This window comes from Canis lupus, chromosome 33, assembly GCF_011100685.1.
Source record: "Canis lupus familiaris isolate Mischka breed German Shepherd chromosome 33, alternate assembly UU_Cfam_GSD_1.0, whole genome shotgun sequence".
In the NCBI taxonomy this organism is placed as follows: Eukaryota; Metazoa; Chordata; class Mammalia; order Carnivora; family Canidae; genus Canis; species Canis lupus.
Window position 1 is genome coordinate 28,611,039 of NC_049254.1, and position 27,278 is coordinate 28,638,316.

The window sequence follows — 27,278 nt, forward strand, 5'->3', positions numbered from 1 at the left end:
AATGATGACAACCTTCTTCCGTGCTCCATTATCTTAGAACTACTTTGAAAATGCCTTTTCTAATCCCTCCGAAGCTTTTGGTTTCTGGGTTTGTGGCTTTTATCCTGTTCTAGAACTCTTTATTCTTTTTATGAAGCTGGAGGGTAGAAGTGCCTCTCGAATGCTTTGACTTCCTCCAGTCGGCAAAGTCAGGGTGCACTGATGCACCCCTTCATGAAGGGAGACAGACAGCATTTCCCACAGCTCCCTGAACAGCTTCCCTTGTAGCTGCCCTGGGCACATCCCCCTGCTGGTCATTGCTGAGCTTCTGAGCTTGAAGGAGACTGCTGGTTGGATTGGGTTTGACTCTCAAAGTTCGAACAAGGACAACCCAGAGATATTTTCCGTTTCTTATTAGTTTTATTTACTCTTTTTTAAAAAGATTTTATTTATTTATTTATTTATTTATTTATTTATTTATTTATTTATTTATTTAGAGAGAGAGAGGCAGAGACACAGGCAGGGGGAGAAGCAGGCTCCACGCAGGGTGCCTGACACGGGACTCGATCCTGGGACTCCAGGATCACGCCCTGGGCTGAAGGCAGCGCTAAACCCCTGTGCCACTGGGGCTGCCCTTATTTACTCTTTAAAAAGGTGTATTTATTCATTTATTTGAGAGAGACAGTGCATGTACACATGCAAGCATAAAGGAGGGGTGGGGAGCAAGGGGCAAAGGGAGAAGGAGAGGGAGAGAGAAAAATCCTCAAGCCGACTCCCTGTGAAGCAAGGAGCCGAGAGCTTGGAGCCCAAGGATAGGTGTGATCCCAGGACCCTGAGATTAGGACCTGAGCCAAAATCAAGAAAGAGTCTGCCGCTTAATGGACTGAGCCACACAGGCACCCCTGTTTCTTCCTAGTTTTAAAACAGGGGGCACCTGGGTGGCTCAGTTGGTAAAGCCTCCAACTAGTGATTTCTGCTCAGGTGATGATCTCATGGGTTGTGGGATGGGCTCTGCAGTCAGCGAGGAGTCAGCCTGAGGATTCTCTCTCTCTCTCTAACTCTGGGAAACTAGGGGTGGTGGAAGGGGAGGAGGGCGGGGGCTGGGGATTAAAGGGTGATGGGCACTGAGGAGGGCACTTGACGGGATGAGCACTGGGTGTTATTCTGTATGTTGGCAAATTGAACACCAATAAAAAATAAATTTATTATAAAAAAAGAAAAAAGAAAAAACATTCAGTAAAGTACTTAAAACAATCCCATTTACATTTGCACCAAAAACAATAAAATATCTAGGAATAAACTAAAAAACAAAAATAAAAAATAAAAAAATAAAAAATAAACAACAGTCTTAAAAAAAAAAAAACAATGTTAGTTCCTCAAAAAGTTAAACGTAGAATTACCCTATGATCCAGCAACTCCTGTTCTGGGGATATACCCAAAATAATTGAAAAAGAAGGACTCGGCTAGCTGCACACCCTTGTCTGAAGCAGCATTATTTACAGAAGCCAAAAGGTGGAAAGGACTCGGATGTCCATCAACAGATGAATGGAAAAACAAAATGTAGTATCTACATACAATGGGCCATTATTTAGCCTGAGAAAGGAACGATATTCTGACACAGGCTACCACACAACACATGATCCCAGTGGTGCTGAAAACGTGCTGAGTGAAATAAATAAGACGCAGAGGACAAATATTATGTAACTCTACTTATTTATGGTCTCTAGAATAGACTAATTCGAAGAATCAGGAAGTGTGATAGAGGTTACCAGGGCCTGGAGAGAAAGGGGGAATGCGGAGTTATTAATTAATGGATACAGGGTTTCCAGTTTGGGGCAATGGAAAAGTTCTAGAAGTGAATGGATTGCAGTGATTGTCGCCGACATTGTGAGTGCACTTAATGCCACTGAACGGTACACTTTAAAATGGCTGAGATGGTAAATTTTATTTAATGTGTATTTTGCCATATTTTTTTAAACGCTTAAAAATCAGACTAGTTAAAACCTTTCTGTTTCACAATTCAGATTTACATGCTAACTCCCTCCCACAGTGCGTTGTCACATTCTGAAGTTCAATTTATAATTCAGATCAAAAATCTTTTACCAGTACGTAGTCGTAATGTAATATGCGGGGGTGGGGGGGGAGTTCAAGGTGGAAGGGGGAGACAGCCCTACGGTATTCGCCTCAGTTTAGGTAATTTACTTAATTTACTCTGCTTTTAGCAGTCATGCCTAGGATTTGTCACAGAGCAAGAAATGAATGACCCCAGTGATAGAATATTAGAAAATTATTTTGCAGCAATTAATGGGGTTATGAAACATACATAAAATTTTCTTTAATATTAATGCTTACTTTCTATTTTAAAAATACCAAGTTCTGGGGATCCCTGGGTGGCTCAGTGGTTTAGCGCCTGCCTTTGGCCCAGGGCGCGATCCTGGAGTCCCGAGATTGAGTCCCACATCAGGCTCCCAGCATGGAGCCTGCTTCTCCCTCTGCCTGTGTCTCTGCCTCTCTCTCTCTCTCTCTCTCTCTCTCTCTCTCTCTCGCTATGTCTATCATGAATAAATAAATAAATAAATAAATAAATAAATAAATCTTTAAAAAATAAAAAATTAAAAAATTAAAAATACCAAATTCTATTTCTTTGTATAGGAAAATGTTCCTTATAGGTTTTTCTCCTCCTTTACACCATGGTCCTGGTTAGGAGAGAATAATCCCTGTGCCAACCCAGCCTGAGGTGGATAGAATTTCACACTGAGAGACAGGACACAGAGCAGGTCTTGACAGAGATTTTCAGTAATAAGGAAAGGGGTTTATGTTGTTGCTCTTAATGTACAAATGTAGCTGTAAGTCCTAGAAATGTTGTATTTCTCTGGAGCTAAGAAACATATGTAAGCATTAAACTTACAAAATAGCTAGCACACCCTTAGTAAGTTTTCACCTTCTCTGTTCATATAATTATCAATTCTGAAAACACTCATTATTATATCTTTCTGGGAGCAATTTTTCAAAGGCTAGTTTTGAAAAGACTTTTAAGACTATGTATTCCGGAGGGAATGTGTGTTTTCTGGCTTTTGTGAACTAAAACATTTTAAAATAATATCCATGAATACAATTACAGTAAAAGTTGTTAATATTTTTCAACTAATCTTGGCATGTGTCTTTTCTTTTTAGAAAACTTTTTTTAGGGGCGCCTGGGTGGCTCAGTCAGTTAGCATCTGCCTTTGGCTTGGATCATGATCCCAGTGGTGCTGGGATCCAGCCCCATGTCAGGCTCCCTGCAAGGAGCCTGCTTCTCCCTCTGCCTGTGTCTCTGCCTCTGTGTGTGTGTGTGTGTGTGTGTCTCATGAATAAATAAACTAAATTAAAAAAAATTGCTAGTAGAGGAACATGAGAGATCTAGGCTCCAAATCAGAAGAACTGAATTCCAGTCTCAATGCCATAACCTAGCTGAACAACCATGCCACTGCCTGTCCCTCTTTGGACCTCAGTTTGCTCATGTGGAAAGAGAAGACTAGTCCATGCCAGACCTGGCTTTATAATTACTACCTGTGAAGTCGAATGTGTTTGGCACTAGGCAGCAAGCTCTTGTTTACATAACCTGTTGTACCCACTAAAAATTGTCCTTCAAAAAACCACTGCCCTTTAACAGAGGATGCCAGGCCTGTGGGAAGACTGTGAGGTCCTGTCTTGAGAGTAGACTCTGAAAATGGTCACCCCACCTCTTTTTTTTTTTTTTTTTTAAGATTTTATTTATTTATGAGAGACACAGGCAGAGGGAGAAGCAGGCTCCATGCAGGGAGCCTGATGTGGGACTCGATCCTGGGACTCCAGGATCACACCCTGGGCATGAAGACAGGCACCAAACCACTGAGCCACCCAGGGATCCCTCACCCCACCTCTTTAAATGATGTCCTAGGAGCCTCCATCAGCACCCTGTCTGAATTACTGTGTTTGTAGGCTCCTTCTTTGATAATTTCCTCTTCCCTGACTTCAGTAGAGAGAAGTCGGTATCTGCTCTGGCCATTTCAGAGATCATAAAACGTGATGCTTGCAGTGCCCACCAGAGGTTCCTCCTAGGTTCAACTAAACATTCAGACCACAAGCCTTCCAGAGGCCACACTTACTCAAAAATGTGGCTGGGGTGGGGGGGTGGATGCCTGGGTGGCTCAGTCAGTTAAACATCCAACTCTTGGTTTCAGGGCTGAGGTCATGATCTCAGGGTCATGAGATCAAGCCTCATGTAGGCTCCACACTCAACTGGGGAATCTGCTTGAGATTCTCTCCCTATGCCCCTGCCCCCCTCAAATCAATCAATCTTGGGGCACCTGGGTGGCTCAGTCCATTAAGTGTCTGCCTTCGGCTCAGGTCATGATCTCAGGGTCCTGAGATTGAGCCCAGTGTTGGGCTCCTTGCCCAGTAGGCAGTCTGCTTCTCCCTCTCCCTCTGCCGCTCCCCCTGCTTGTGCTCTCTCTCTCTCTCTCGTAAATAAATTAAAACTCTTCAAAAAAGAGAAAAAAATACAGAAATATTTTAACATTTTCTAAAGTGCAATGCCATCTAATAGGTGGTCTTGCGATTATTTTAGTATATATTTGTGTGCAAGTTAGATTAGTAAATACATCTAAAAATTCCTACATAGGAGACACAGTAGGCATGGTTGGCATTCAATAATTTTTTTTTCCATCACAAGGCATAGACTTTATTGACATACTTGGCACCACACCCCCACAGCTCCAGCCTCGCAGCCTAGGAGGCAGCCCCTGCAACTGTACCAGGCATCGCCCAGGACCAATAAGTTAACATAAAGGACGTTCACGTGTGTGGGGTGCTCGGATGTCTCCTGGCTCAATTGGCATTCAATAATTATTCATTGAATCTACTCTGTACTCCCTCGATTTGGGAGGTGGACCTCAATGACTTCCAAGGGCATTAGCTTTGACCTACTAGTCTTCTAAGTCATGTTAAACAGGTGGCCCCTCCAGGGTTGCAGTAGGCCTTTCATTACACGGAGCTCCATGCTTAATAGCTGCCCTTCCAGCATTCGTCCCTACCCACAGTTAAATCTGCACTGACAGCAAACACAGGGCCTTTTGCCCTCAGATCAATAGATCAAAATGTAATTAGCTATGAGGATTTGTGGCTCTTAGACCAGGTCACCCAAATCACTGTTTTCTGAGTGATGCGCAGGACAGAGCCAAGCCAGACCCAAGGCGGGTTGCCCATAAGCCATTACATGACAAGCTGGCCTCTCTCCTTCCAAAGAGACCACCGAGGGCTTGCACATTGCTCTACATCAGAAGCTAGGACTTGAGTAAAAGCTTTGCTAATCAGAGTTGTTTAGCCAGCCAGCTCTTTAGAAAAAGAAGGCTTCATAATTGCTTCATAATGTAATGGAAAGACCAGGAATCCAATGGTGATATAACATGCAAGGCGCTTCACACCCCAACCCGGCATTTCAGCCTCACAAACACATTCTCACCCTTGCACACTGGTGTTTCCTCTCCACAGAAGGCCTTATCCCTGATCTTTATCAACTAGTAAACCCGGACTCATCCTTCAATACCTAGTCCAAACCTTCCAGAACTGACCTGTGCAGAATGTTTTCCTTCTCTCACCTTGGTAGCTGAAGAAAATTCTTCTGTTGGGCCATATGTCATGACTGTGGGCTATGAAAATCAGGTTTGTGGGAATTATTAAGCCTTTGGTGATTTTGTCCCAAGCTTCTTTGGATAAAAGACCCCACATTTCATAGCTGGAAGTTGAGGGGAAGACCCCCATCCGGTGCCCCAGGCCTCTCCCCAACTTCATTCTCTAAAAAACCCAGGCATGGGACACCTGGGTGCCTCAGCGATGGAGCATCTGCCCTTGGCTCAGGGCGTGATCCTGGAGTCCCAGATTGAGTCGCATCGGGCTCCCCGCATGGAGCCTGCTTCTCCCTCTATGTCTCTGCCTCTCTCTGTGTCTCATGAATAAATAAATAAAAATCTTTTTTTTTTTTAAAAGATTTTAATTTATTTATTCAGAGAGAGAGAGACAGAGGCAGAGTCACAGGCAGAGGGAGAAGCAGGCTCCATGCAGGGAGCCTGACGTGGGACTTGATCCCTGGCCTCCAGGATCACACCCCAGGCTGCAGGCGGCGCTAAACCACTGTGCCACCAGGGCTGCCCTAAATAAAAATCTTTTAAAAAAACAAAATCCAGGCAGACATGCTCACCTTATGAAAGCTGATGAAAGAGACCTCCCCCGCCCCCGCCCCAGTGGCATTTTGTTTTTTATCTTCACTGAAGAATTTTCAATGAAAATGGATTCCTTTTTCTATTTTGGAAAATCACCATGTAATAAAACATCGATGGGGCACCTGGGTGGCTCAGTCAGTTGTCGGACTCTTGATTTCAGCTCAGGTCATGATCTCAGGGTTGTGAGATAGAGCCCTGCATCGGGCTCTGCACTGGGCATGGAGCCTGCTTAAGACTCCCTCCCTCTCCCTTACCTCCTCCCCCTCGAAAGAAAAAAAAAAAAGAAAGAGAACATTGACTATCTGAATAGTTGTATCAAATAGTATGCACCATAATATGATGTTAATACTACTTCAATACTCAGGTATTTTAGAGCCAAGGAAGGGAACCATGTATGATCTCTAATGACCCAGTAAAAATGGTGCAGATATTACAAGAGGGAGCTAACATTCATGTCTCCCTGGCACAAAAGTGAGGAGGATTGAAGAGACCAAGAAAAACTCGAGGGGAAATTATTTAGAAGTAATGCATTCAAAATTAAGGATGGCAAGCCTTTTGAAAGAGCTGCCCCCACCAGTGGGTGGGTTTTCTGCAAGTCAAAGCGTACAACGCCACCTACTGGCCATGGAATTTGCCCTGCCGCTAGGAAGGGTTGGTGGGGGGACTTGGTTCAGGGGCAAAACTGCCCCAGGGATTTAAGTTTCAAATTGTTTTGCTGGTAATGGCAAATGGAGGCCTGTCCTCTTTCTCCAAAGGAAGCTCAGAGTCCCCTGAAGCTTCTTGTGCACCACGGACTCCTGGTTTCTAGACTCTCGGGGGAAGGAATGAGAAATGATGTGATCTGGGTCTTGGCTGTGAGAAGTCCAACCACTCGCTGATCTGAACCAGCGATTCTCAAAATCTGCTGCACATTCCAGTCACCTGGGGGGCTTAAGCAATCCTTTTTAAATTAAATTTTATTTTTTTATTCATCAGAGACAGAGAGAGAGAGAGAGAGAGAAGCAGAGACACAGGCAGAGGGAGAAGCAGGCTCCATGCAGGGAGCCCGACGTGGGACTCGATTCCGGGTCTCCAGGATCACGCCCTGGGCTGCAGGCGGCCTAAACTGCTGAGCCCCCCGGGGCTGCCCGACTTAAGCAATCCTGATGCTCAGGCTGCCCTCGGCCAAGGAGGGCTCTGTGATGGGGCCCGGGCACCAGAGTTTTAAACCCTGTCAGGCGACTCCGATGGACAGCTGAGCCCTGCTGTTGGCAGGGCCTTGCCCCCAGGGCTGACCTCAGAACCTTCAGTCTAGGGAGAGACCAGCAGAATAACACGGACACGTTCCCCTCCTGCCTTAGGGCTGTGATGGGAGGATGCCTCTGTCCAGGTTGGAGGGGCCCCTGTGCGAGGGACCGCCCCTCACCTACAAATATGGCTTTGTTGAGCTATAACTGACACACCATAAACTGTACATATTTGAAGTGTAGACACTGACAAGGTTCGATGGGCCCGGGAAGCCCTTACCACGTGATGAACCAGACTCTTCCAGACCAAGCTGGGAGAGTCCGTTTTACATTGCTGTTCTGCAATCATTTAATATTCCACGCCGGGCCTTGTGCTGGGGAGAAGAAAACACAGACTCACCGTGCACCTGCTTTCCTGGGGGAAGTGGCCTCGGGATGCCCGGGATGCCCGTGGGATGTGAAGGAGGCATGTCCCTGCTGAGGAGTGCTGTGGGGGGAGGGAGAGCATTAGGGAAAGCTGGTCAGAGGGGATGATAGTTTAGTTGATCAAGACAGTTGGAGGTGATTATTAGATGGTTGAAGGAACAGGGCCTTTTTAAGAAATATATTTTATTTACTTATCTATTTGAGAGAGAGGGAGAGGGAGAGCGGGAGCAGAGAGGGCTAGGGGCAGAGGGAGAGAGAAACAGACTCCCTGCCTTGCAAACCCCCCACCCCAATGTGGGGCTGGATCTCAGGACCCCAGGATCATGACCTGAGCCAAAGGAAGATGCTTAATCAAGTCACCCAGGCACCCCCTCCCTTTTTTAAAAAAAGATTTTAGGAAAAGGGCATTCCCAGTGCAGGGAACAGCATGAGTGGACAAATGGAGGTACGAAGAGGAGGTGTGTTTGCGGAGCAGCAGGTGTGACCAGTGTTCCTGCTGGGGGGTGGAGCGGTGCGAGGGGCGAAGTAGTCAGAGCTGGACTGGTTGGTGACAGCAGCCCGGTGACCAGGGGTGATGAGCCACAGGAGTCTGCTTCAGTTCTGTGAGCTTTATCCTCTCAGTGGAGAACCCCTGAAAGTCATAAAAGGGAGCGTGGTGATCAGATTCGCATCGCGGGAAGTTCATTCCAACCGCCCTCCAAGGTTCCAGGACAATCAGCCTGGAAGACTTCTGCAAAGTTCCCAGTGAGCAGAAACAAATGAATTGTGGGTCATATTATGCAAGAATTGGAAGTTTGAATGTGAAAGCCATTTTCAAAAACATTACAAATATGCATATTTATGGCATTCTTCTTATTTAAACAGTAGCAATGAAAGTCTCTAAAAATGGATGATCCTCTGGTTCATGAAGCCTCGAGTTTATATGGCCCAGGATATTCGAGAAGTGGTGGAAACCGGCATGCTATGGTGCAGCAGGCCACAAGGATGGTGGGACTCTCTAGAAGAGGTTCAAACAGCCTACTTCTAAAATGAATCCAGAATCGTCTTCAAGCGTAAAGGAGGTAACATGCAGGTAAGAGATAGTCTGTGAGGACACATCACAAGGTTAACCAATTTTAAGTTACATCTACATTAATTCTGCTGCTGTTTGCTGATTAATGGCTAGTGTCTTTACAGGTTTTTTTTTTTTTTTAAAGATTTTATTAATTTATTCATGAGAGACACAGAGAGAGAGAGAGAGAGAGGCAGAGACACAGGCAGAGGGAGAAGCAGGCTCCATGCAGGGAGCCCGACGTGGGACTCGATCCCTGGTCTCCAGGATCAGGACCTGGGTCGAAGGCAGGTGCTAGACCGCTGAGCCACCCAGGCTGCCCGGTATTTTTTTTTTTTTTTCTTTACAGGTATTAGTAGCTCAAAAGGGCGTTTCTTTTATCCCATTTACCCCCTAGCCTTAAGAAGGCAAGAGTAAACACGAATGGTGTCAGTGAGGATGCTTTCAGCTCCAAAAATAGAAATAACTACTCACAGTGGACCAACAGTAAAGTCCAATGCTTCAGGCATGGTCTGATCGGAGTTCCTGCTCCATTTTTCCATGGTTCTCTTAGCTCTGCCCTCCTCTACCTGTGAGCTCAGGAAAAACCAAGCAGTCTGAGACCTCACATCCCTAAGCCCACTTTGCTAAGTGAACAAAGAATTTCTCTTTCTCCAAGCATCCTACTGAAATTTAGGCTTTAGGGGCGCCTGGATGGCTCAGCAGTTGAGCATCTGCCTTCAGCTCTGGTCATGATCCTGGAGTCCCGGGATGGAGTCCCACATCAGGGTCCCTGCTCGGTGGGGAGTCTGCTTCTCCCTCTGCCCCTCACCCTGCTCATGCTCTCTCTCTTTCAAGGAAATAAATAAAATCTTTTAAAAATGAATAAATAAATGCAATCTAGGCTTTATCTTAATTGCATTCATTTATGCCACGTGGTCACTGAATCAATCACTGGCAGGGGGGTTGGGGTTCCACCGATTGGGTTGGGCCAAGCAAGATCCATCCTGGGAGCTGGGGGTCAGATTGGTCCCACCCAAAATGTTTGGGGAAGCAGCCAAAAATATCTATTACATGATTTAAAAATTACCCTGGATGATCTAACAGCCCCTAATGAGGACTGCAGATATCACTCAATCTGGTTTGCCACGTGTTATGTTTGCTATTGAAAGTGAGACTGGGCGGGGCACCTGGGTGGCTCAGTAGTCGAGCATCCGCTTTTCGCTCAGGTCATGATCCCAGGGTGCTGGGATGAAGTCTCACATCAGGTTCCCCACAAGGAGCCTGCTTCTCCCTCTGCCTGTCTCTGCCTCTCTCTCTGTGTCTCCCATGAATAAATATATACAATCATAAGAAAGAAAGAAAGAAAGAAAGAAAGAAAGAAAGAAAGAAAGAAAGAAAGAAAGAGAAAAAGAAGAAAAAGAAAGAAAAAGAAAAAGAAAAAAAAGAAAAAGAAAAAAGAAGAAAAAGAAAAAATAAAGAAAGAAGAAAGAAAGAAAAAGAAAGAAAGAAAGAAAGAAAGAAAGAAAGAAAAGAAAAGAAAAGAAAAGAAAAGAAAAGAAAAGAAAAGAAAAGAAAGAGAGAGACTAAGGGAGTCTGGGTGACTCAACAGGTTGAGTGTCTGACTCTTGATTTTGGCTCAGGTCATGGTTTCAGGGCCGTGAGAGTGAGCCCTATATCGGTTCCGAGCCCTACATCAGGGCTGTGCTGGGGGGCGGGGGAGGGAGTCTGCTTGAGATTCTCTCTCTCTCCCTCTGCCTCTCCCTGCCTCTTAAAAAAAAAAAAAGGATAAATCTTTCAAATTAAAAAAAAATTTCTTAAATAAAAAGAAAGAAAGAGACTCCCTGCTATGTGCATCACCCAAGGCCCCAAACACAAGGAAGGACACCACCTACCAAAGACACTTTATTTGTTACCTCTTATAGTTAGTTAATAGTCAAGAACAAATAATAGTAACAACAAATAAAAATAACTTGCAAGGGGACCAGATAGGAGACACAAACAAGGGCCCTATTAACACAACAGAAGGCGCATGCGGGAGGTGGCTGCGTGTGCAGCGCCACAGGGAGAGCGGAGTCCTCCATGAGGTCGCTGGAATCTGCATCACAAGGAGGCTGGGCATCTGGATCCAGGACCCAGGCTCCCTCTTTCACCATCCACCAAACAGAATCTGCAGCTTCAAAGTGCCTTCCAGCTCTGGCTCCTGGGGTTTCAGCTTCACACTTCCTTAGGCTCCAGCTTGTGGGCAGAACATGAATTGGAGGAAAGGTCTGTTGGCTCCTGGAGGAGGGGATCCAGGGACGAGGGTGGATGCAGCGTGCATTCTCCTGCGCTCCTCCTCCTGCCTACCTTCCTTCGGCCTCTATTCCTCTCACTCTTGGTTTTACCGTTTTTTTCTCCCTACCTCCACCAACCTACTGGCATTTCAAAAACTCTAGAACGTACTTCATGGTGGACAGTTCTAGTCTGGGCCTTCGAAGGCACATCAAAAAGATCCTGCGTTCCTGGTCACTTCTCCCCAAAAAGCTGAGGGACGTGTTTTTTTCTGTCTCCTTGGTGTGAGGCACCCAGGGCAAGCGTGATGAAATGCCTACTCTGGACAGAAGGAGCATCCTATTTTAACTTGGTCAAGAATTAACCTGAGAACCTTACAAGATGGTATTTCTTTCCATGCCCTGGGGCCTACACAGCTGATGCGGAAGAGTCTCAGAATGAGGTCGTGGATCTGTAGGCTATCAGCTCAAAGCAACATTCTCCCAGGCGTCCACAATCTTGGGGGGCTTTCCTCTAGATTGGGAGTGGTTATTGTTGCCCTGCCAGGACCAAAAAAAAAAAAAAAAAAAAAAAAAAAAACCACCAAATACCTAACCATTGTACTGATTGGACAAAATCAACTGTCTTACAAGTGCTTATAGCATCTATGTGCATTTAATTCCGTAGGTACTTAGCAAACAAGCTGCATGCATTGCAAGTAGTCACAACTTCCATCCAGAGAGGCTGGGTGCTGGGTGGCAGATGAATACCAAAGGCCAGATCTTCCCAGCTGCTCACTTCTCCATTAGTCTTTTAAACACTCAAAAGGAAAGTTCATACATTGGGTTGAGGGCCATGGATAGGCCCCAATTTTTACCATTCTAGACGAAAAAAGAGAGAAAGAGAGGAGGGGGGCAGGAAAAAAAAAACACCTCTTAGAAGCAGTGCAAAAGAAATACAGGAGAAAAATTAAAGGATTACGGACATTACTTCAAATAACATTATTTGAACTATTTGAACACTGTTTTTCAGATTAGAACAGTCACTGCTCTAGGTTCTCTCCCCATTATTAGCTTATTTAGTTTTCATCCTACCAGGTAGGCTTTGTTTTGTCCATTTCACAGATGAGAAAACGAACCCAGAGAGGTCAAGGAAGTTGTCAAAGATCACACAGCTAACACGAGCACCAGAAAGGGCAAGACTTCAAACCTGGGTCTGGCTCTAAATCCCGTGTTCACTCTACCTCTAAGGGTTTCTCTCTAGAGATTATGCTGGATGGGGATCCCTGGGTGGCTCAGTGGTTTGGCGCCTGCCAAACTGCTGTGCCACCCAGGAATCCCCCTCAAAGCTGCTTCTTAAAGATTCATTCAGCCCACACCAAGCAACGGCAGCACGATCCCCAATACAAATCTAATGAATATAGGCCATGCTCCTTGAAAGTCTTCCCAAGGGAAATAAAATAGCCCTAGCCTAACTTGCTTTATCTCCATAGAAACTGATCAGGTTATGCCTTGAGGTCTGGGGGGGTGGGGGTGGGGGTGGGGGTGGGGTGGGGTGGGCGGGGGGAGAGATTTGCCTTGACATGGGCAGCCTGGAAGGAAGGGACAGAACCATGTTTACTTCCAGCACTTCTTCCCAGGCCTGACCTCGGTCCTAGGTCCTCAAACAGCCTGGGAATTGCCATCACGACGACTAGAGTCATATCCATACAAGTTCATAATGTAAAGGGACCTTAAGGGCATCTCAACTGATTTTCTTTTTATAGCTGAGGAAACAGAAGGCCAGGGAAATGAAGTGATGCGTCTAAAGTCACATAGATGGTCAGTGTTAGGGACCAAGTGGTGGGCATTTAACAATAGGAGGGAGCAAAAAACCAAAACCAAAACCAAAACAACAGGAGGGAGCATCCTCTAATCTTTCTCTTTTTATTGGAAAACAGAAACCAAAAAGGCTGCCGCCAGGATATTTCACTCCAAAGACCACTGACTCACCTAGTAGTCAGGACGGGGCATGCTTCTGTGGTTTGCGTAGGGATTCTGTGGCTGACCGGAGATATTGGCCCTGACTTTAGGGAAGATGCTCCCATCTGCTCCTAGATTGCTGAAGCCTGTCGTCTGCTGTAGTCTCAGATTCTGAAAGTCGTTCTCAATCAAGTTCTGTTCTTCAATATACTTGTCTTTGTTCTTTGACCTATAAATGGTAAGGAGATTTAGGATCAGACGATGGCAGAAAGTTCCTCGAAGCAAACGTTGATATTCTTTTCTTAAAAATGTTTAAAAAAAAATGTTTTCAAAAAATAAATAAAAATAAAAAAATAAAAATGTTTTCAAACTTTGAGAGAATTTCGGATTTACATATATTTGTATATTGCATATACATCATTTTGGTACAAACCAAAAATTACACAGGGTTTCATACGTCCCTCACCCAGATTCCCCAATTGTTAATGTTTTTGAACCATTAAGAATAAGTTCTTAGACCTGATGCCCTGCTACTCACGATACTTCACTACTTCGTTCATTATAGATTCGCTATATTATTTATTTATGTGTATATATACTATACATACATATATATATACACACTATATATATTCTAGTCTCCTAGAAGCTCTCTCTACCCATTAAAACTAGAACGTAAACACTGATCCAACATTGCCACCCAATTCCCTTGGTCTCATGCAAATTTTGCTAATAATATCACTTTTCTTAAGTGTGCTTTTGAATTACATATGGAAATAATCATAGAAGTTAAGGAGAAAAGATATGTGACACAATGATTTTTGTTTTTTAAAGACTTTTATCTATTTGACAGAGAGCACGAGGAGCACAAGCAAGGGGAGCGGCAGGCAGAGGGAGAGGGAGAAGCAGGCTCCCCACTGGCAGGGAGCCCGGGAGGAGGCTCTATCCCGGGACCCCGGGATCATGACCTGAGCAGAAGGCAGACGCTTAACAGACTGAGCCACCCCGGCGCCCGATATAATGATTTTTGACTCAAACAAAGTCAACGTCTACAGAAGCACCTTGGTCAATAAAACCAGTTCAAGGTAGGAAGGTCTTACAAGGAGAAAAAGTATGTTGCAGGTTCTGCTGTAGCCCCTCAAGGGGCAAGCATTCAAAGCCAAAGGGAAGCACTTGGTGGTGAGGAAGGCACCTGCGACCCTTCCTTCCAGCCCACAGACCTGCCCCTGCAGTGCCTGCACTGACCCCGCCCCCCCCAGTAGGGAGTGGAGAGGCCGCATCTCTGATGCCCCCAGGGCACTCCCAGAATGAGCGGCACCTGCCGGAAATGTCATCAGGGAGGACCCGTCCACCCTGTACACCTGGTGGCCAGCCCGGCCTGCAGCAGAGGTCCCGCCCTTTGAGGGCATTCCTGCCTCACTGAGGACCGGAGGCAAGAAGCTTCATTCCCTTTGAAATGTGCAGGAAATTCTAATCCTTGATGTGTTTTCCCCAGAATCATGAACCTAGGCTGCACTGGGGGCAAAGGGGCTCTGCGGCACGGAGGAGCTGAGATGCATAGCTGTGGGGGGGAGGGGGGTCACAAGGCCCCACGAGCAGCCCCCGAGGATGCTGGGGACCCAAGACAGTGATGCAATCCTCCTGGGAGAGGAGCAGACAGCCTTGCTCCAGAACAGAATGTTCTGGCCCTCTTCCTAGAAAAGGGAAGCTCACATTCCAGCTCTCAGCTTTGCATCCTTATTAATTCAGGCTTTGAGTAAGAGTTAATATCAAACTGGAATAAAAGAAAAAAGAAGAAGCAAAATCTATTTATCTGCTCACATTATAGTGCGAAAATACCTATTTTGCCAAAACATAAAGATAGGAGTGAAGGGCAGCCCTGGTGGGTCAGCGGTTTAGCGCAGCCTTCAGCCCAGGGCCTGATCCAGGAGACCCGGGATGGAGTCCCACGTCAGGCTCTCTGCATGGAGCCTGCTTCTCCCTCTGCCTGTGTCTCTGCCTCTCTCTCTCTCTGTGTCTCTCATGAATAAATAAATAAAATCTTTTTTTAAAAAAATAGGAGTGAAATGTTACCAACAAGCAGCTTGTTTGGACCAAAGTGCATCCCCACCTGGCACGTTTCGGATAGCTTAGAGGTAACAGTGTTCCCTGTCCCTGTTGATGGAGGGAACTTTTATCTAAATATTTGTTAAATAAACAGAAGGACTCCACTCAAGTTCTTAGGAAGAGTGCTTAAGACACCAGGCTGCACCATGGCTTGGCGGAGAGAACAAGTCACGGGGCTCAGCTGACACTGGTGCTGGGCCCACTGCCGCGGGCTCCTGGGCCGGCAGGGCCTTGTCCAGTGACCCTTGACAACATCAGTGGGATGGAAAACTGCTAACAGAGTTTTTCAGTGACATCAGAAAACGATTGCTATGTCACATTACGGTGTTAAGCAAAAAGAAACCTTCACAAATATATTTTAAAAGGTGGGGGGGACGTCTGGGTGGCTCAGTCGGTTAAGCATCTGGGTTCAGCTCAGGTCATGATCCTGGGGTCCTGGAATCCAGCCCCATGTCGGGCTCCCTGCTCAGCTTGGAGTCTGCTTCTCCTTCTCCCTCTGCCCCTCCTCCTGCTTCTGCTCTTTCTCTCAAGTAAGTAAATAATAATAAAAGAAACCCTAGAAATATGTATTTTTTAACACAAAGGGTAGGGTACCTGAATGGCTTAGTTGGTTAAGCATCTGACTCTTAGTTTCAGCTTAAGTCAAGATCTCAGGGTCATGAGATCGAGCCCCAAGTCAGGCTCTGTGCTCTTGGGATTTTCTACCTCTGCCTCTCTCCACCAACCGCCCCAGCCCCCTGCACATGTTCTCTCTCTCTCACAAAAAAAAAAAAAAAAACAAAAAACAAAAAAACAACTCCACACAAAGGATACAAAATTATGTCTATAATATCATTTAAAAGAAAAAAATATCTGGAAAGATATATGCCAGAATGTTCATTGGCTCGGGGTGGGAAGTTTTGGGAGTGATTTTTTAATTGTGCCCCTTTACACATTTCTCTGTTTTCTTCAGTAATCATCTATGGCTTATAGAAGCCAAAGCAAATTAAGGTTAAGGAAAAAAGCCAATAGTATTGGAGAAGGCTCGCCTTATGTCCCCTCTCTTGCCCCAGCACGGCTGGCTGTGGTTAGAGCCCCTGGTGCTGCTGTGCCCTGAGAACGGGACGTGTCCACCCCGTACCTTGTCAAGCAGATCAATGCGATCACCAGGCCGAGAATGAGGGCGCCGCCAATGCTGCCCACGATAGTGAGGATCAGCTGAAATTCTGTAAAGGAAAAGCCAAGGGTATGAACAGCCTCCCACAAGCAGCCCCACAGTCTACTGCTCAGGTTCGTGGGCCCCCACTGGTTTACGATGGTGAAGAAGACAGTTGGGCTCTGGGCCCCAAGCCCACCGGGGCCAGCTTGGGTGACAGGCTGGGTGAGAGGGTGGCTCAGCCCCTACAGTGCCACCCCACAACTGTGTCTGTAGAACCCAATCAGCTGAGGCTGCCTCGCCCCATGAGAGAAGGCCATAGACACAGAGGAGGCTGCGGTCGGGCAGGGCCTTCCTGGACTCCGGGGGAGGTGCGATCTCCATCGAGGGGCGCGTCCCTTCCTGACTTCTGTGGCCTTTGCCCCCCACCATGCCTTGCTGATAAGGAAGGGAACTAGGCTGGAGTGAAATTTGTCACTTAACAGGGGCTTTTTTTTTTTTTTTTTTAATTTTTATTTATTTATGATAGTCACACACACAGAGAGAGGCAGAGACGTAGGCAGAGGGAGAAGCAGGCTCCATGCACCAGGAGCCTGACGTGGGATTCGATCCCGGGTCTCCAGGATCACGCCCTGGGCCAAAGGCAGGCGCTTAACCGCTGTGCCACCCAGGGATCCCTTAACAGGGGCTTAAGAGAGTCCGCGAGGGGAGAGCCCATGGCTACCCACTCTCCTCCTCCACGTCTGCTGCACGACAACGTGGCTGTGAGGTGGCCTGTGAGTAGAGCACCCACGGCAGATCTCACACACACGGTACGGAAGGGAAAAAAGGAAAATGTCTCACGAATAACTTCTTATATCGATTACGTGGCGAAAAACACGTGTGATATGTTAAGCGAAATAAAAATCAAAAAATTAAAATTGAAATCAAGGTCACTTATTTCTAAGAAGTTCACTTAGAATTTTTAAAACTGAAAAAAAAAAAGAGAAAAAAATAATAATTTTTAAAACTGGGGACGCCTGGGTGGCTCAGTGGTTGAGCACCTGCCTTGGGCCCAGGGCGTGATCCTGGAATCCCAAGATCGAGTCCCACGTCGGGCTCCCTGCGTGGAGCCTGCTTCTCCCTCTGCCTGTGTCTCTGCCTCTCTCTCTCTCTGTGTCTCTCATGAGTAAATAAATAAAATCTTAAAAAAAATTTTTTTAAACTGGAAATTAAATATGAAGCTCACATCACATTTCTATTGGACAGAGCTGCTCTAGAGCCCTGCCTCTTTCTGCTTCGTGACTGCCAACACAGGCCACCTCCAGCTTCAATTCATGGGGGCATAGGCCGCGTCTGGGGAAGACCACAAAGGCCATTTGGTCCGAACCTCTCACTTTGTAGGTGTGGATGCTGAAAGCCCGGAAGGAATAAAAGACTTAACAAATCCAGCTTTGCAGCAAAATTCGGTAGAAATTCAGAGCATTTTTTATCACTAACTTTGTGGCTGGCTGGGAGGCCAACAGTAATGTTTCCTTCATCTTGGATCACCAGTCTTTAGTTCATTACGTAAAATTTAAAATATAATATCAGGGCAGCCCAGTGGCTCAGCGGTTTAGTGCCGCCTTTAGCCCAGGGCCTGATCCTGGAGACCCAGGATCAAGTCCCACGTCAGGCTCCCTGCATGGAGCCTGCTTCTCCCTCTGCCTGTGTCTCTGCCTCTCTCTGTGTCTCTCATGAATAAATAAATAAAAATCTTTTTAAAAATAATAATAAATAAATAAAATATAATATCATCAAAAATATATGTTAATATTGTCCCAATCCGGTGGGGGTGGGGCGTGGGAGAGAATGAAGCACCTGGACTTGCAAACAACACATACAAGCTAGTAAATAGCTCTGGGACAGAAAGATTCCATATTTAAATGGTTTTTAGTTTTGCTCTCCCACGACCATGAACATTTTTGGGATATACTGGTTTTATCTTTGTAGTAACAGCAAACCCGTATTTAAGCCAATGTAGACAATGAATAGAATGTTAGGATGCCCCCCTCTGGTCTGGCCGAGTCCAGAGCCCTCCCCTTGGGCTGGCTTCTGCTGTTTTCTATAACAGAGGTGCTGCTGCCCATGGCCTAAGGGCAGGCATGGGATGCCAGGACCCAGAACACAAACGGCAGGCAGGTTTTTTCAGGTTTTTTCGCTCTTTATGAAGGGAGCCAGAGACTCTGGAGTCCTGGGCTGAATTGTGAATGTGTTCCATATTTCTCAGAAACTTGATAACAAAGCAAAACTTAAAAAAAAAAAAAAGGAAATTGTGTACTCACGGTCTTCACAGTTGACTCCACCGTAGCCAAATCCACACCTAAAATACAATAATGGAAACTGTAGTACAGAGTCTCTGTGGGGAGCACGCCAGAGCCCGCCCAACCGCCACGCCTTCCTCTCCTTCTTCCTTTCTTTCTACCCGCCCCTTCTTCTCCTTCTCCTCGTCCTCCTTTCTTCCTTATGCTCATGTTCTCCAGGGGAGCACCCTCCATGGAGCTCTGGAGGGCTGAGCGGGGACACAATTCCAGGGGGCCCCATTTCCCACTGACTGAACACTCCATCCTCTGAGCTTCAGGAAGATGCAGCTATTCAAGCTAAGCTGAACCCCAGAGGCATGGAGCATTGTGGGGCCCCCTCAGCTGCAAGACCACGTGGCTCTGCCACTTTTTTGCTGCCCTGTGAGCTTATTATTTACATTCTCTGCTATGGGGAAGGACTTCATTTCTGACAGTGTTGTCAGGTGACACGTATTACTTAGCACGGTTTCCAACACACAGGGAATGTTCAACAACTGCTGATGCTGCTGACGATGATACGATGGTGCTCTCACACCTACCAACCTATGGCAGCATTACGACATCCCGGCCCTAAATCCGTTCATATGTCTATAAGTTCTATCCTTTTCTGGCTAGCTCCAGTTGTGGTAAGATTAAAAAGGAGTGATTTCTCTTACTTTTGACAGATCCCATGACCATCTTCCTTGTAGCCTGACAGGCACACGCATTCAACGCCCGTGTTGTCCTTGTTCACTAAGCATTGCCTATTGTTGTTTGCATTGCAGGTGTCAGGACACGTTGGAGCAGAAGCTTCGAAAGAGAATTTGGGAGTAATTATCAGAAACAATCTCTTCAACCCCAAAGTGATAGGTCACAGAGCACAGCGTTTAAATATTGTTTTCTCTGGGTAAAGTGAGGTGCTCCCTGGCTGTGCATATAATGGGCTCCCTGGGAAGCTGCCCATGGGCCGCCTCACCAGCTCATAGCCAAGGCTTCAGTCCAGGCCAGTGTGTCTAAAGCCCAAATCCACACTCCTCAGACTCTGGAATGCACATGCAAACAAGCAGTAGAGCTTGTATTTTGCAAATGCTAAAAGGAGAGGATGTATATAGAACATTTATAAGCAAATGGAACACTCACCAAGACACATAGGGATCTGTGGGTTAGGTCTTTCAAACCCTGGCTTGCATTTACACAGCAAACCATTGTCACACTTGTCCTGGGCATTTTCCTTTTCACAATTGAAATAATCACACAAAGATTGATCTGAGAGGCACAAACAATTAAAAAATATAGTCAGCAAAACAAAATGGATAAAGTAACTTGTGAAAGCACTCCACTCCATTGTTATAACACTTGCCTTTCTATATGTTAGGTTTTTGTTTTTTTTTTTTTTTTTTTTGAGATTTATTCATGAGAGACACACAGAGAAAAGCAGAAACATAGGCAGAGGAGAAGCAGACTTCTTGCAGGGAGCCTGATGTGGGACTTGATCCCCAGGCCTGGGGTGATGCCCTGAGCCAAAGGCAGACCCTCAACTGCTGAGCCACCCAGGTGTCCCTGTTTAGGGAATTAACAGAGGAAAATCTGGAATAATGAAATCCAACTCCCTAATTTTCCCTTCCATGACCATTTCCTTATATTAATTCGATTCAGATTAATTCAGTCCAATGTAGTGCAATTATGTTTAAGGGCAAGATTTCTTTTTCACTTAGTTCTATGCTGGGTTCTATAAGGGACACAGTAGCTATATAACTTGCGGGCCCCATCTTTGTAGGGTTACATGTCTGAGCCCACAGAGAGTCACACTGATCAACTCACAGTCCAGACTTTAAGTACAATGGGAATTCAGGGGCTCCACTAGCTAAAGATAACACCATGGAGGAGACAGGAGGTAGGCTAGGACTTGAAGGATTAGGTAAGTTTTGAACAGTCAAAGGAGAGGTGAAGTCTGTCAAGTGGTGTAAACCAGGCATGAAAAGAAGCAAAGGACTCTTGTCAGTGAGTAGTGAAATTGTCCTTGGGCAGGGGAGAGGTGGTGTGGTGAGGCGGGAGAGGTTTGAGAAATCTTGGCCCTGCCATTTATTGGCTATGAGCTGTCGGTTCAATCATTTGATTTTTGGTGGATCCAAGTTTCCTTTGTCTATAAAATGGGGCTAATAATTCTTGTTTCACACAATTGTTGTGAGAATTGAATACGTTAATGTCAATGCAAGTGCCAACTACAGGAACCTCAACCAATAATCGTGCTTTTGTTCATTCACAGGTACAGCAGAGTTTGAATACCAGGCTAAGAATGTTGACTTTCATCCTTCAAGCCTGAGGATCCACTAGTAGATTTTGAGCAGAAGCATGAAAACAGAGAAAGCAGCCTTTTAAGAGTATTAGTCTGGAGACAGGCTGCAAGGCATAAGGAATAAAAAGATGAATCTGGAAATAGATTAGGGGGCAAGAGTAGGAGCAAGTGAAACAGATAGGCGGTTACTCTCTTCTAAACAACCCACACCTGTAACCAACCTTCCTTCATCATCTGCCATTTGAAAATGCCTCCAACTAAAAGTCCAGGAAAGCAATTCGACAACTTTTAACACAGAAGAGGGAATCTGTCTTTGCAGAAGCTGGAGAGCAAGAAAAGGTGTTTTCCTCTCGCTTCCATTTGCTGGGTGTTTCATGCTCTGTGGCCATCTCTAGCTGGCATCATTTGGTCATTTGTTAATGTATCTAAGACCACACGCCTGATCTCAGCGTGGAGCGATGGCAGGAGAACTTGTCAAAAAAGAGCAATTCTCTGGGTTGAGGCCAAATGGTTTCACTTAGGCCAGAGCTCAGGGCCAAGGGCATTATGAAGGAGAGCCGAAGTGAGAGAACTGTACAGGAGACCCCAGTTTTTTTTTTTTTTTTTTTGAGACCCCAGTTTTATCTTGAAGAACGCACTGGTTATTTTCAACTAGCGACCACCTGAGTGGTCAGTCTCCGTGTTGACAGAGACCCTCAGCTTCTTCACACTTGCTAGAAGTCTCATCGAGCCAAAAGACAAGACAAGGTCATGTGTTGCCTTAAGGTAGAGGTTCTGACTACATGAACTGCTATTCTGGACCAAATCCTGATCCCACGGAGAACCTGACAGGCAGACAGAAGTGACGGGTCCCTTGGAAGACAACCACCAAGTGACAGGCGAGACAAGAGTAGGACTTTGAGAGAGTAAGCTGAAATGTTCAGAAAGGGAAAGGTGTCATTTGGTGGCATGAGACTCTGGCAGATGAAAATAGTTCAAGAACATAATCTCTAGAAACATAATTCTAACAGTGCAACTGCTAATGATCCAATGAACTGTTTTTTTTTAAAGGGAAAATAAATAAATAATAAATAAATAAACAAACAAACAAACAAATAAATAAATAAATAAATAAATAAAAAATTTTAAAAATGGGAGAGGGGATCCCTGAGTGGCTCAGCAGTTTAGCGCCTGCCTTTGGCCCGGGCATGATCCTGGAGACCCGGAATCGAGTCCCACGTCGGGCTCCCTGCATGGAGCCTGCTTCTCCCTCTGCCTGTGTCTCTGCCTCTCTCTGTCTCATGAATAAATAAATAAAATCTTTAAAGGGTCAGGTAACTTAAGAAACTGGTATGGTTTGCACAGGAAATTCCCAGATGAGATTTATAAATAAAACATGGAAAGAAGGTCCCATAACCAAAGACAGAATATTAAAAATGTGACAGAGAAAGTCTTGAGCCCCAAATGAGCTCAGGCTTGCCACAAATCAAACCCCAAATAACAAACAAACGAAAAACCAACAACAAAGAGCAAACAGGTAAAATGGAAAGATGGGCAAACGAACGGAGGGCTCTGTGTGTGTGTGTGTGTGTGTGTGTGTGTGTGTGTGTGTGTGTGTGTGTGTTTTGCGCTCGAGGCCCACAGAAATGCCAGACCTGGCTGCCATCACGTAAATAGGTGGCACGAGAGAAACACAACTAGTTTTCTCCAGTCTCTACAGCTGGGAGATGCTATTCAGATGGAGAAGAGTTGAATGGACATTGCTAAGAGGGCGGCAGCCCAAGGAGAGGGTACAGGGCAGAGGAGCTGCCATCTTTTCCGAGAGAATGTCAAGTGTTTTATCCCAGAGCATCTACATTCAAGGAGGAGGCTCAGCATGACCAAAGAGAAGGGCAAGAGAGGCAGGGAGGGACATTGTGGCACTGTGATGAATAAATGGTTGTTGTTCCAGGCCGCTAAGCTTGGGGGTGGTTTGAAACACAGCAAAAGGGAATTGTTTCAGTCGTGCTGGGAGCTTGGAGGTCAGCCTAATGGGGAATCAGGGTCAGTAAGGCTTTCTGTGATCATTTGGAAGCTACAGTTTGGTATGAGGCCTCCTTGTCTCTCCCTTTTTCAGCTTTTCCTGTCCAGAGACCACTGGCCCATGACTACTGTCCAAAGAGAGAAGCAAAGTGGTCAGTGGATGACATGGGGGGCTGGTTGGAAAGGAGCAGAAGCAAGCAAGGGAGAAGAGGGAGGAAGAAAGAGTGGTTATCAGGAACTGGGCTCATCCTATGGATTCAATTGTCCTGCTTTTCCTGCCTCCTTCTCCCAGGGAATGGAAATGTTTACAGAAAGGTCAGCCCGCAAGCAAACTTTGAATGAAAATATTGAATGCTTACTAGAATATCCTAGAATGTTGTTTGTGTTGTTTTCAATCGCTTTTGTAACTAATTCAAGCACGGTCCCCTCATTTTCTTTTGTCGTTTCTGCGAAGATGTTTAGGACCGTTACCTCAACACCAGTACCGCCAGCACGCATCTCTAGTCTCGCTGAAGGACGGATGCTGGAAATGAAATGAACCCGTCACTTGATGAACTGAACCGAAGGATCCACAGACCTCCCAGACCCCCCAGTCTCCCAGCTCCAGTCCTGACCCACTGTCCTATATCCACAACTGGGGCCCAAGTACGGGGGCCTGGGCTTGCAGTCAGAGGGCAAATTGATATGCCCAGAGATCTCTCTCTCTTCGATGTGTGCTCAGAGGAAATCCCTAGCTATTGGGAAAAATTGTGGACAATCCTTTGTAGGAGCTAGAAGCCTGAGGCTAACCAGAAGTAGAACAGGTAATGTCTGGAACAGTAACGTGTCACACTCTGTAGAAAATCAGGAGGAGGCCTCTTGCTGAGCTGGGAAACTTCACTTGTACTTCGAGGGACTGGGGGGTATACATTCTTCCCTTGCAGGGAGAGCAGTCATCCACCCCACGGAGTCTGGGTCATTTCCCGAGAGGGCCGGGGGGTCAGCAGGTGGCCACGTGGGACACTGTAATGGGGGGGCGGGGCTGCAGGAGCCTGAGCTGAGCACCCCGTCACATCCCCAGACACCGAGCGCCTGCGATGGGCAAGACATTGTAGGAGTCTCCCTCTCTACTGGGCACTGCACTTTGAAGCCCCAAGAATCACTGTGCCAAGTTCTAATCCAAGAGGATTAGAACTGTCCCAGAGGAATCGGGTGATATGACCCCTAAAAGAGACAGGGTTGAGGGTGGAGGTGAGAGGAAGGACTTTCAAAAACTCCTCTCTTCAACAACCGATGACTGTATGTTTTTTAGGACTCATGATCTATTTTTCCCGTTTTTTTTTTTTTTTTTTTTTCCTAGATTCCATTTTGACTTTGGAATAAATATCAGAAACTTGAAAACAGCCAACCTACTTAGATGTTTACAGCCAGGTTAGTTCTTCAGAACAATTGAGGAAAAAAATCCAAGATTGGAACCAAATTCTGTTTTTAGGACCAGTCACCGCACAAGGGATCCGCCCCCCCACCAAAAAAAAAATAGGCTTCAGATTCTAATTTAAAACTTACTCTAATGATTCATTGACCATAGGATTTAGAGGTGGCCGTGGAAAGTACACGGCAGTGAGAAAGGAGTGTTTGATACAAGTCATTCTTTATCGGTGGAAAAATGACCAGAAATCTGTGGCACCATTTTGCAGTGGGGCTAGGAAAGAAATGCCATCCACTGTTCATTCATTCAAAGAACCTACAGGTGTACGCTCCGATTTAGGGGGCAAGATATTATAATAAAGGGAAACGATGAGGGCAGCCCGGGTGGCTCAGCAGTTTAGCACCGCCTTCGGCCCAGGGCCTGATCCTGGAGTCCCGGGATCGAGTCCCACATCAGGCTCCCTGCATGGAGCCTGTTTCTCCCTCCGTCTGTGTCTCTGTCTCTCTCTCTCCCTCTCTGTATCTCGAATGAATAATAAAAATATTTTTTTAAAAAAGGGAAACAATGGGGATCCCTGGGTGGCGCAGCTGTTTGGCGCCTGCCTTTGGCCCAGGGCGCGATCCTGGAGACCTGGGATCGAATCCCACATCGGGCTCCCGGTGCGTGGAGCCTGCTTCTCCCTCTGCCTGTGTCTCTGCCTCTCTCTCTCTAACTATCATAAATAAAAAAAAAAATAAAAATAAAAAAATAAAAATTAAAAAAAAAAAAGGGAAACAATGGAACCACCGTATATCTAATGACAAAACGGCTTAGCATAAATGATCAGAGCAGTAGGCTTGGCGCTAAGAGGCCTGAAATCTAGACCCAAGATTGTCACCATCTTTCCTGGCCCAGGGCTAGTCACAGCCTCCCTGAGCCTGAGCCTCCTCCTCTGTCCAAAGAGAGATTTGAGAAATTCTGAGGATCCTTCCAATTCCAACATCGGTACAGTAGAGAAGGAGCTCAGGGGGCAGAGCAGAGAGCATTGGGCCAGAGCTTAAGCCATGCCTTTCTAGATGACACAGGGCCCTGGTAAGCTGGTTCCAGGTGCATAAGCTGGTTCGTCTCCAGAACACTGAGCTCACAAGTAGAAAGTTGCCTCTCGGGATCCCTGGGTGGCGCAGCGGTTTAGCGCCTGCCTTTGGCCCAGGGCGCGATCCTGGAGACCCAGGATCGAATCCCACATCGGGCTCCCGGTGCATGGAGCCTGCTTCTCCCTCTGCCTATGTCTCTGCCCCTCTCTCTCTCTCTCTCTTTCTCTGTGACTATCATAAATAAATAAAAGTTAAAAAAAAAAAAGAAGGTTGCCTCTCAATGCTCCTGGCTCCCTTTCAGTACGTCCTTAAAAAGGAAACCTACACCACAGTGTCCAGGAACCCTCCCCACCAAACGGTCCCATGGGACCAACTCTCCATCACACTTGCAGGGGTCCCTGTTCGGGAAGGGGCATAGCCAGGCACTACCGCGTGTTGAAACCGAGTATGTGCCAGTCACTCTGTACAGGCTGTTTTTCAAATGATACCCCACTTACTCCTCCTGAGGTTCCAGGAAAGTCAATCAGACTATCCCAGTTATGCAGATGATTTAACAAAAATTTAGGGACCTTAAAACACCTGCCCAAGCTCAAAGCTCACCACCTTTAGGAGATCTCCTCTGAATTCACAGGTATGAAGTATGTGTACCGTAGCTTATTCCACAAAGGGCTTGACAAAGCTCATCAAGACAGAGGCAAAGTAAAACCATAAAATAGAGCTACATTAGGGCTGCTTTTTCTGTACAACTCCACTCATCTTAGAACATTCTTTCCCTGGCCTGCAGCGCAAGTGTATTCACAGGCTTCAGAGGAGGCCAAGCCCGAATCACTAACTTCTTGAGAATCCTCTGCCTCTTTGGCTCACCCCGTGGCATCCGACACTGGCCACTGCGTTGATATGCTCATTCATTGCTCGTTCTTCCAGCAACAAGAGCTCACTCCTGGCCTTTCGGTGGCCAGTGGCCGGGTGTATGATTGGGATATTCTTCTCTCCCTCACTTCCCCACCCCCATGAGAAGAGCTGACCGTGAGCCGTTCAATCCTCTTCCTGGCCCCTGGAATGCACATTCTAGAGGTTGACCAGCCGCGGTTTGTAGCCAAGGAACGAAACCAAGCAAACAGATCCCAGGTGATAGATACCCTGGGCCAGAGGTACAGGTTGCCGAGGAGCCAATCACAGACAGCATCTTGCCACCCCAAGCTACAGCCGGCCCCGGGCCCATGCAGCCGGGTCCGAGTGCCCGGGGAGCAGAGCCCTGTGCGTGCTCAGACTGACCGCCTCTTCTTGGGACCTGCCACTGGAGGGCATTAGTGCCGCGCAGAGAACTCAAGAGGACACGGAGGTGAGGGAACCCACACCTGCCTCCAAAGTATCCCATGGGTCCCCGCAAACTTACCTTACTCCATCAATTACGGTCTGTCCATAATCAAAATTGCGAAATGTGCCCCCAAACTGTGGAGGAGGAAACCAGATTTAATAACAAACACAAAGAGGGGAGAAACGTGATACTAGAAGCTTTCACGCCAACACATTTCTAACCTCATCTGTATAAATATCATGTGGTTCATTGCAGCAATTTGCCCCTTACATGTGCTCAAACACCTTCTGATAATTTTTGTTCTAAAATAATAAGATTGGGCAGCCCCGGTGGCGCAGCGGTTTAGCGCCTGCCTTCGGCCCAGGTCGTGACCCCGGGGTCCTGGGATCAAGTCCCACGTGGGGCTCCCTGCATGGAGCTTGCTTCTCCCTCTGCCTGTGTCTCTGCCTCTCTGTGTCTCTCATGAATAAATAAATAAAATCTTTTAAAAACATAAAAATAAAATAAAATAATAAGATTGACATGTC

The 27,278-nt window shown here is 46.3% G+C and overlaps 1 protein-coding gene and 1 long non-coding RNA gene across 3 annotated transcripts in view; one reads left to right on the forward strand and one right to left on the reverse strand.

Moving 5' to 3' along the window:
- Positions 1-8,145: 8,145 nt before the first annotated feature.
- LOC119877837 lies at positions 8,146-13,478 on the forward strand. The gene is made up of 2 exons (XR_005383403.1): positions 8,146-8,942; positions 13,093-13,478. It is a non-coding gene; the product is annotated as an uncharacterized LOC119877837 (long non-coding RNA).
- Positions 8,156-27,278, reverse strand: part of MUC13 (mucin 13, cell surface associated) — a 33,981-nt gene continuing 14,858 nt past the window's right edge. Inside the window, exons 6-13 of one of the 2 annotated variants that reach the window (XM_038583065.1) lie at positions 26,830-26,885; positions 23,312-23,475; positions 19,796-19,921; positions 19,333-19,465; positions 18,659-18,696; positions 16,341-16,425; positions 13,145-13,343; positions 8,156-8,501 (exon numbers count right to left, since the gene is read on the reverse strand). In XM_038583065.1, the coding sequence (XP_038438993.1) occupies positions 13,145-13,343; positions 16,341-16,425; positions 18,659-18,696; positions 19,333-19,465; positions 19,796-19,921; positions 23,312-23,475; positions 26,830-26,885 (801 nt within the window). In that variant the 3' untranslated portion in view covers positions 8,156-8,501. Of the gene's footprint in view, positions 8,502-10,792; positions 12,035-13,144; positions 13,344-16,340; positions 16,426-18,658; positions 18,697-19,332; positions 19,466-19,795; positions 19,922-23,311; positions 23,476-26,829; positions 26,886-27,278 lie in introns of those variants that run through there. The other variant, XM_038583064.1, reaches the window with a different exon arrangement.